The 9,510-nt window shown below is 40.9% G+C and overlaps 2 protein-coding genes across 2 annotated transcripts in view; one reads left to right on the top strand and one right to left on the bottom strand.

The window, feature by feature from the left end:
- LOC148344583 (leucine-rich repeat transmembrane neuronal protein 4-like) overlaps window positions 1-3,444 on the top strand; it is a 108,813-nt gene extending 105,369 nt beyond the window's left edge. Inside the window, exon 4 of the transcript XR_015844208.1 lies at window positions 3,400-3,444. The gene's annotated coding sequence lies outside the window, so the exon portion shown is untranslated. The remainder of the gene's footprint in view (window positions 1-3,399) is intronic.
- ggt1a (gamma-glutamyltransferase 1a) lies at window positions 128-6,592 on the bottom strand. Its single transcript, XM_088300125.1, has 13 exons — window positions 6,406-6,592; window positions 4,901-5,065; window positions 4,698-4,828; window positions 4,526-4,615; window positions 4,167-4,359; window positions 3,752-3,912; window positions 3,491-3,640; window positions 2,945-3,081; window positions 2,577-2,764; window positions 2,011-2,138; window positions 1,400-1,512; window positions 1,213-1,326; window positions 128-978 (listed from the first exon to the last, which is right to left on the bottom strand). Exons 2-13 carry the CDS (start codon window positions 5,059-5,061, stop codon window positions 832-834), a joined length of 1,713 nt encoding a protein of 570 aa, XP_088156251.1. The 5' UTR covers window positions 5,062-5,065; window positions 6,406-6,592; the 3' UTR covers window positions 128-831.
- Between the last annotated feature and the right edge of the window lie 2,918 nt (window positions 6,593-9,510).

Genomic DNA, 9,510 nt, shown 5'->3' on the forward strand with positions numbered 1-9,510 from the left:
AGGTTGTGGCCGCTGCTAACTAATTTTTTCCGAGGCGTCGCTGTAACAGTGCCTTACTTGCTTAATTTTCCAATTAAAATGTAATAAAATTTGTGTTTGCAATCGAAAATAACATTCAATTAAAACATGTATTTGAAGAGTTTAATTTAAAACCTGGTCACAAACAGCATAAAATAAATGCATGTTTTACAAAAATATATGTATAGATGTTTTCAAATTCAACAATACAGACATAACAGCTACACACTATAAAACAAATACATTTATTGTAACAAGTTAATGCTTCTGCTTGTGGTATATAAACATGGTTATTCGTCTACATTTAACAGGCAAATAACTTGACATGTCTATTTTACGAAGAGCAGCCGCTTGCAAGTCCGTTTTTATATCACCACTTGCAGTGTAAGATGGCTAAAAACATCTTTGGAAAAACCTGTGTACAACATTCAGTGGCAGTTATTGTCACCAACACGTTCCAACTTCTCACATTTCAACATATTGCATAACGGTCTTTCATATTATCAGGATTTGAGATGCGTATTTCAAATATATATTTTTGAAATTCATGTAAATGGATTTGTTTATTGTCCAAATCAATTATGTTTCACACAACTTCTCAAAATCTGAAAAACCATCACCATTCTCACCCGAAAGGACTGAATAACATCAGTGCAGGTTTGTAAAAGACATTCCATAAAAGATGCAACTTCTTACTTTGTAAAACAACGTTTAAAAAAAGGCAGCAATGATGGATATTTAAAGCTTGTCTCTTTGAGGTATTAAAACAATTCATTCCTTGGTATGTATTTTTGGGGGGGTATGGAGCCGCATTCAGTATCCGGCAGGGTATCCTCCTTTCCTGGGGTCGGATTCTGCGCAGAGATGCTCTCCCTGTCGCATCACCACCTGAACCACAGAATCTGGATCGCTCTGCAGCTGTGTTACATGGTTCCTCCAGATTAGGCCTTCTAGGATTCTCTAGTATAATCACACACACAAGCAAATCTTACGTGTGTGAGGTTGAGTAAGTGGGTGTAGGTGGCTGTCATTTTGCAATCAACAGCACTATTGTTGTCCAAAGCAAAAGGGCTGAAAACTATTATATGCCATGTGAACAATGGTAGACTATGACTTCCAAAAGAGTCATTCTTTCTTTTTACCCGTATTAATTACACACTCAATGCCATTTTAGCACTCGACATCTTCCCTCACCTTTTCAAAGTCTTGCTCCACTACTGTCATATTTGGATTGAGCTGATTGTGCACTCTCGGCTCCATCACCGCTTTCCTCAGGTTGTACTTAAAGAACAAAGAGTTCAGGATGACCTGTTCACAGGACGAAAAGAAGCATGCAATTTGAAGAAAGTAAATACATACGACTACATGGGAGTGGTCTTACCAAGGCAGTTGCTGTGGTAATTTTTGTCCCTCCAGATGCCCCAACAACCATTTTAACTCTTCTGTCTTTATCAAAGATTATTGCGGGAGACATGGAAGACAGAGGCCTCTTTCCTATAATGGAAGAAAACAATGAACCATGGTGAAAAAAGATCTCTCTCAGCTTTCTAGAGATAACAAATGCCCATAAGTACACATAGGACAATTGTGAGCACGAAGCCCCATGGCTCCATCGTTACAAAACACTACACACACGCTAAATCAGGGGTGGGTAAACTTCTTGATTGGCGGGCCACAATGGGTTCTAAAATTTGTCAGAGGGGCTGGACCAGGAGCAGATGGATGGAGTGTTTTGGTAACGTCACCTCATAAAGAGAAAAAAAAAATACATTTGATTTTAAATGAAAGTGAACAAAAGCATTACAATAATCTATATGTCTTTTAAAAACCACATTATTTAGAAAATAAAACATTCATAAGGTTTATCCATTTCATTTTTTTTTTAGTTTGGCGGGCCGGATTAAAACGTGAATGGGCCGCATGTGGCCCCCGGGCCGTAGTTTGCCCACACCTACGCTAAATACTAATGAACTCAAGTGAACGGGGTCCCACCTGGTTGGATAAAGTTGTTCGGCGAGGGAGGGATTCCAAAGCCATTAGTTATGTATGGAGAGCTGAAGTCGTCCATTTCATCGTTAAAGATGATTCCAGTTGATCGAGACATGACTTTGGACCCAAAGCTGTACGTTCAAACAAGCATATATGTACGGCAAATTAAGCACCAAAATTATTCAGAAAATTTGGAGGACTTTTTTCTTTTTAATGGTTAAATGGGTATCGTTTAGTTATAAATGACAAGAGATATGTTTTTTTTTTTTAAATGGGTAGTTTCAAATTATCCATATAAATCCTCAATAAATGAATATGCTCTAAATTTGTAGTACAGATTATGCTATTCGTTACGAGGATCCCAAACGATTAAACTCCTTCAAAATAATCAGGAATAGATTGCATTATTTTCTCTGTCATAACTGTGTTTTCTTTTGTAGTGAAAAGATACTCATTTAACGGTTACATGATCATCTTGCACAAATCTAGGGCCACAGAAATGCTCCGATTGACTATGTAGGTCAAATGGAAATTTGGATTTATTCCGAGAAGGAAGATAAGAACCTTACTATAGATTAATGGTGCTGGTGGCTGCCACAGCGCTTCCGTCTTCAGCTATCACCGACAGATGAGCTGTCCCGTGGCTGTCTGGGACAAAATAATCTGGCTCATAGTAAATGACTGGATGAGTGGTGTCGTCTGTAATTTTCTTCCTTATGCCTTCAGCAAAGAAAGTTGATGTCATGTTCTGGATGAGCTGAGAAGAGCCAAACAATTTGCAATGAAAGACTATGAGCACAGAAACTAGAAATGGTTTTGATAACATTTTTATCTGATCATTTTAGTAAAAAACTATATTCTCCTAAAGAGGACTATGGCCACTGTAAATTCTTTGAGATATCAGTCTGTGAAAAGCAGCGATAACTTGGAGGCTTACATCTGTGATATTGAGAAAATGCGGGTCACCCAGTCTGCTCCTCTTGGCGTAAGCAAAACGAAAAGCCTCTATGATGCGATGATACGTTAGAGTCTTCATCTCAGCTGTGGAAACACTTGTGTTTGTGAAGTTGTACCCTGCAAAATATCCACAGGGACAAAAGTGAATAAACAATCACAATTTCTTGGCCGAAACATAATCATAATTAATAAAGCTTCTTCGTCACTGTGCTCAAAGCCAAGTTCAGATGCATCCTAAGCATTGACAGGTCATTAAAGTGTCCACTCGAATAAATGAGTAAAATGGGAACACGCTCTTTTTTTTCATCATCGGTAAAAACAGCATAAAGTACATTCACTTGAACAAACATTTGGATTAAATATTTTCCTATAAAGAGTCGATTCGCATTCAAACACAGACTTGAGCAGCATCTTGATTTTCTGTGGCCTAAACAGGATTGGAAACGTGACAGGAATGGCTGACCACAAGGGAAGCTGACATTCTCTCTTGCGCTTGACTACACAAAAGCTTGGCCAGGCTGCTCACCGTTCACTATGTTGAGAATAAGTGCCAACACTGGGCCACTGGAGGGGGCGTCTGGGACATACATGATGTATTCCCCAACACTCATCTTCAGGGGATTTTCATTCAATACTGGCTGGTACTGCAATAAATCATCCAAGGTGATAATCCCACCTAAAACATCGATAGAAGTTTCAATTGATTTTGAATAATTATCCTTCCTCTTTATTTTTCATTTTATTCTGCATATGTTTTTATCATTTGTAATAGATAATTAAACAAAACCTGATGCCTGGATGTCATCCACAAGTCTCTGTGCCATTGAGCCATTATAGAAGACGTCAGGACCTGCTTCTGCTATTCTCTGGTATGTGTCTGCCAACTTTGGGAATCTTACAATGTCATTTTCCCTGAGAATGTTTTTTTGTGAATCACAAAACACTTCACTGGAAGATGAGAGGAGAAGAAAATGTGTAGTATGTAGAAGTTAGGGCAAAGACAAACAGGATTTTGCAATGAGCCAAAAGAATAGGAATGTCTTCTTGTGTTGGCCGGTTCATGCAACTGGAGGTAAAGTGATTTGCATTGCTTTAATTATCCAAGCACGTTTTCGCCACAATGTTCTCAACAGAATGTTAAAAAACAAAGAGTAGTCCAAGATTAGTGGGCCACCATTTTTGTTGGTACGGTTTCTCCTCACCAAAGGTTTGCATTCCCTTGAATAAAATCCTTGCATTTCAAGATGGCGTGAGCCAAGGCTTTCCCGATTGGAAAGCCTTCACGGGCCAGGGCGATGCTTGGCTCAAACAGCTCTTTCCAGGGCAGCCTGCCATGTCTCTTGTGTGCCATCTCATAGCCACGAATCTCCCCGGGAATGGCTATGGACAGTCCACCTGCCATGTACAAACATTATTCGTGTTTTCAATATCTTCTTAAGGTAGATTTCCCAAATAGTACTCCAAATAAAACCGTGGCAAAGTGAACTGTGCCACCTTGTGGAAATGCTAATACAATAAAAAAAAAATTTTTTTGAAATCCCCATTTGGCTTGTGATTGTACCTTTACGAGAAAGTTGTGTGTTGTTCCCAAACATGTCTTCAGTTGCGTTCTTGGGTGCCGTCTCTCTTGCATCAATGGTTTCTACTCTCCCTGTTGAGTAGAAAATTTGAGCAAGGGTCCATTTTGCTTATTAAACTTTGCTATGACGTAATAAATAATGAGGCACACCCACCCGAAGAGGCATTGTAGATGACAAAAAAGACCCCTCCTCCAATGCCCATGCTGTGTGCATTAAAAAGGCCAACACACAACAAGGCAGCAATAGAGGCATCCACCGCGGAACCGTTTTTCTTCAAAATGTCCCTAGGAACATGAGAGAGGTTCGTATTTATATAATCTAGACCTAGCACATCTGATAAACAAACACATCCTTACCTTCCCACTTCGGAACACTTTCCAGCATCAGTAGCAACAGCGGCCCTTAAGAACAAGTTTCCTGAAGTCACGGTTTTCTTCCCCATGCCTATGAAGAGGAACAGGCCCACAACAACCACCAGAAGGACCACCAGAGCAGCAATCAGAGGCTTTGCAACCATTTTCCTGCCATGTGAATGCAACAAAGTCCATTATAAAGACAGGATTTGGTAACAATCAGGGAAAGAAAAGGTCATGAATAGTCCATTGAGTCTTGTGAGGAATTATAGCAGAGCGTTTATGTACTTTAATTTGCTTTATTTGTGCAGATAGTGTTCATTACAAAGCTTGTGGTAGACTAAATTTCCATTCATTTTTTATACGCATTTCATCAGGGTCACAGGAAAGCTGACGCCAATCCCAGCTGACTTTGGGTGAGAGGCAGTGTACACTCTGGACTGGTCACAAGTCAAGTGCAGGGCTTCTATACGCACACAACTGTTCACAGTCATTGACAATTCAGTCTACGTTGAACATTGTATGTTTTTGAAATGTGGAAAACCGAGAACTCAGAACAGCAGAGGAAGAGTATATGTTAACACCATGTAAGTAAGTCAAAACCGTTTGCTGAACCTCAGAAATCTGAGGCAGGTGTGCCAACCAGTCAGCCGGCATGCCGCAACTGCATATCTATTTTACCCCCAAAATCTGAATGCACTGTTATAACTGGTGACCAGATGGCCCTGGTGATTAAAATAGTTTTTCTTTTAGAAAAATAAATAAATAAAATCGCTTTTCTTCTTAAAAAAAAAGGCTTTGCATAACCTCACTCACGAATCGAATCTACAGAAATGAATAAAAATCAATAGAACAGCTATATTCCTGTTAATAATTCTCTCGATCAAAACCAGACATGATTATTTGGCATAAGCACAACTGTCGATAGAGTACTTGTATCAGACCTGAGGTGACAGGCAGGCGTACCTTATGTTGTGGCCCATGAACGTATCATTGGAAGCATCTAACGAACACTGATAATCAGAATGTGCTTAGAGTGAAGCTTTTCCTTTTGTGTTATTTGTTCAGCCATGCCCTGTATGGTTTTAATATCACAGTCTACTTATTTTATTCTGCTTTCATCTCGCATCTTCAACCTTCAGCCTTGTTAGTATTTGTGATGCAAACTTCTCAACAGCATGTTCCCTTGTGTGTTACGTCATCCATTCCCTGTTTGGAGCTTATGCTGCTGCTGCTGGGGAAGACTAATAATGCGGCTCCTGCTGTTACACACTTTGATTGCATTGAAATCTAATCACAAAGGTCCTGTACTGAATCTCCCAGGTTGAAAGTCTGCCGCAGAAATAACAGCAGAAGAGTACAATTCCACATCTTTGATATAGATGACAAAATTATCATTTGCGGGGTTTTTTTGTGTGCACACACTGCTGTCAAAGGTTAGGTCAGAAGTTTGTTTCAATTTCATTATATTTCACGACATATTGACTTAAATAATACACTGAACTCACCGTGGCAGGTGCAAATGTGGCTCAGGTGATGATGGAATTGAACTTACATTATATACTTTTTAAAAATAAAATGAAATACAGTTAGCATTTAGTTATAAATTAGATTTGTCCCAGAAAACAACTTGACGGATTTTGTGGTTAGTCATTTGTCAAGGCCTCGTGCACAGCGCGGTGTGGTATTTTGTTCGCCCTCTTTTGCAGGGGATTGGTGAGCTTGAGTGGGCGGTGCCTTGGCAACACACCTGTCGCCTATTACAATCAGCGGCTACTTAAGGGTGGGTGCAGATGGGTGCTTGTGCTAAATTATTGCATTGCTTCCTCCCTTCCATGGTCTCCTAGTTCTTCTCCAGATGTTGCCCTCACACCAGTTGATAATTATGGCTCAAGTCCATGTGCTGATGTTTTTTTTTCTCAGCCACCGTAAGTACATCTTACATCTTTAGTGGATGTTTTTTAGCTGATTTGTTCATTGTTTTTTTTTCTGCATGTGCAGCCTAGTTTTATCAACATATTTTTGTCAAAACTGAATTAATTCTGCAAAGGCTCCTATTTACTCAGCTTTGCCGAACTCTTAACATATGAAATCTCATGTTCATGCAATTAAAGTAGCACTTGCAAAACATTGTGATTGTGTTTCATGTCCGTATGTGCACATTCCTTTACCTTTGCATGCAGAAGAGACAACACATTAAAATATGTTTCCTTTTGGACATGGTTGGATTGATGTTTTTATTTCAACAATTATTAGCTAAAATATGATTTGAAGATGTATTATTGACAGTGCGATATGTTTAGCCCTTCTAAAAGTTCATTTAGTTCAAAGAATGTTCCTCCATTCTTATCAGAGATTGAGTTGCGGGACTCACATTTTAAGCATTTAAGCCCCGACTTGCCTCTCCCCAGCCACATCCCCTCCTGGGGATCACGAAGTGTTCCCAAGCCAGCTGGGAGAAAGCCTCTCCAGTGTGTCCTGGGTCGTCCGACGGGGCTCCTTCCAATGGGGGAACGTGTCACCAGGGAGGCGCCCCGGCGGCAGCCTGATAAGATGCCCGAGCCACCGCATCTGGCGCCCCTCAATGGGGAGGAGCAGCAGTTTGACTGTGAGCCCCACTCGGATGATCGAGCTTCTCTCCTTATCTGTGAAAGGAGCCCTGACACCCTGCAGAGGAAACTGATTTCTCCCGTTTGTGTCTGGGATCTCATTCTTTGGATCACGACCCACAGCTTGTAATCACAGGTGAGGGTAGGAATGTCAGTAAATTGAGAGCTTCACCTTTGGGCTAAGCTCCCTCTTCACCGCTCTCGTTTGTTTCACTCACTCTTCTCTCAGCTCTTGCTGGAACCAGAACATTTCCTTCTCCTTTCAAGAACTTCTCTGTCCTTGTTTTCTTTCGGCTGCACGCCATTCTCCTGGCCTCGCCATAGCAAACCTGACAGGGTAATAGCATTAATCAGGCAGTGCATTTGCCTGCCAAGCCAGACAGAATTTGTCAGTGTTGCGCTCCAAGAATCTCTAACTAGTCAACTTTACTTTTAATCACTTGATTGGGGTGGTACAGGATAAAAAGTAAATGGGAGAAGACAGGTTGAGGGAGAATCCAAGAAGTAGACGGGGGTGATGCACTTTGTCTCTGGCATCCAAATTGGGCGGAGTAAAGGAGTGGGAGTCATTCTGAATGGAAGCAAGACATGATGGGTATCATTTTCACGTGACGGTACGGGAAATTTATTTTTACCAAGGCCCACTATGGGACGAAACGGGAGTGAGATGGAACAGGAGTTAGAAGCCACTCCCGCGTTACCGTCTCGTCCCCGCCTACCACCATGAGTTTGATATGCTGCCAAAAGTGGCGCAATGGACGACTGGTTTACATATCCGGCCTTCGTGTCTGGAGTTTATGCACGGTCTCCCCATACCTGCATGGGTTTTCTCCGGGTCCTTTGGTTTCCTCAAACATTCGAAAAACAAGTATGCTATGTTAACTGAACACTCTATAGTAACCCTAATTGTGATTACGTGAATTGTGGTTGTTTGTCTATGTGAATTGTGCGATTGGCTGGCAACGAGTTCAGGCTGTACCCTGCCCACTGCCGAAGACAGTTGGGATAGGGACCCGCACGCCCGCGACCCTCGTGATGATAAATGATTTGGATAAGGAATGAATGGATGGTTGGATGGATGCCACTAAAAGCGTAATTAAGGTTTGACATTACATCCAGTAGCCAGACAGTGAGCCCCACTGTGTTTGTTTATGGAATAAACAAAGTTTGCGGCAGATGCATGAATATCTTCCATGTGGACATTGGGTACACCTCTGTACTTGTGTGGAAAAATATTACATGTATTTTTTTTTTAAGTAGCTGTCTGCGACCCCCCCGAAATGGGTCCATGATCCACTTTTGGGTCCTGTTCCTCCAGGTGAAAATCAGTGATTTGGAAAAAGATGGAAAAGGTAAGCTAAATTTTTCTGTGGAAATTGCATCGTCTTAGTTCTCTTGACAGTGCGGCTCCGTCAATATAGACTGGGAAACACATGGTTATGGTGACCACACACACACGTACACACACAATCTACTTCTCCACACTCATTCCTTCATTTCTACCTAGTTTAATCTACACATAGGGCACCTCATCAATCCCACTCGATTTAAGGTTTCAGTCAAGTGACCAAGCGTGCATATTTAGTTTTTTACTGTTGTCGTATGTTTGAAGCCATACATTGAGACGTGCACACGCTCACACTCACTAGACACGACGCACCATCTCAGAAGTTCAAACATGGGCATAGTTTACGAACCATTTAAATAAGGCTTTTTTGCGCGTTTCAATGGTCAGGTGACTGAAAGTTATTGTATTTAAATAAATAACATGTTTGTTTTTTCATTACTTGTTAGCGGGAAATATGGGACCATATTTATTTCATTTTATAGTAATAACTAAATGTTATGAAAATGCCTGTGTTATAAACCAAGTAAATAAATAGCTAATTGTACCATATGATGCCCAAGGGTCGGGCTAAGCAAATATAAGAGGTGTTTTGTTGTTTTAAAGGTTCTTCAGGTGGTGTGTGTGTAGACGTGCTAAGGTGAAGGTACTACTTGCGA

Source organism: Idiotropiscis lumnitzeri, chromosome 1 (assembly GCF_059441095.1).
Source record: "Idiotropiscis lumnitzeri isolate Australia: NSW breed Sydney's pygmy pipehorse chromosome 1, RoL_Ilum_1.0, whole genome shotgun sequence".
NCBI classification, from domain to species: Eukaryota; Metazoa; Chordata; class Actinopteri; order Syngnathiformes; family Syngnathidae; genus Idiotropiscis; species Idiotropiscis lumnitzeri.

Bases quoted from the DNA above. Each gene is read 5' to 3' on its own strand.
- ggt1a (XM_088300125.1), bottom strand. From the start codon at position 5,061: ATGGTTGCAAAGCCTCTGATTGCTGCTCTGGTGGTCCTTCTGGTGGTT. The intron at 2,139-2,576 runs GTAAGGTTCTTA...TTGAACGTACAG, and splicing joins ACCAGCACCATTAATCTATA to CTTTGGGTCCAAAGTCATGT. The intron at 979-1,212 runs GTGAGGGAAGAT...TGATTATACTAG, and splicing joins TGGAGCAAGACTTTGAAAAG to AGAATCCTAGAAGGCCTAAT.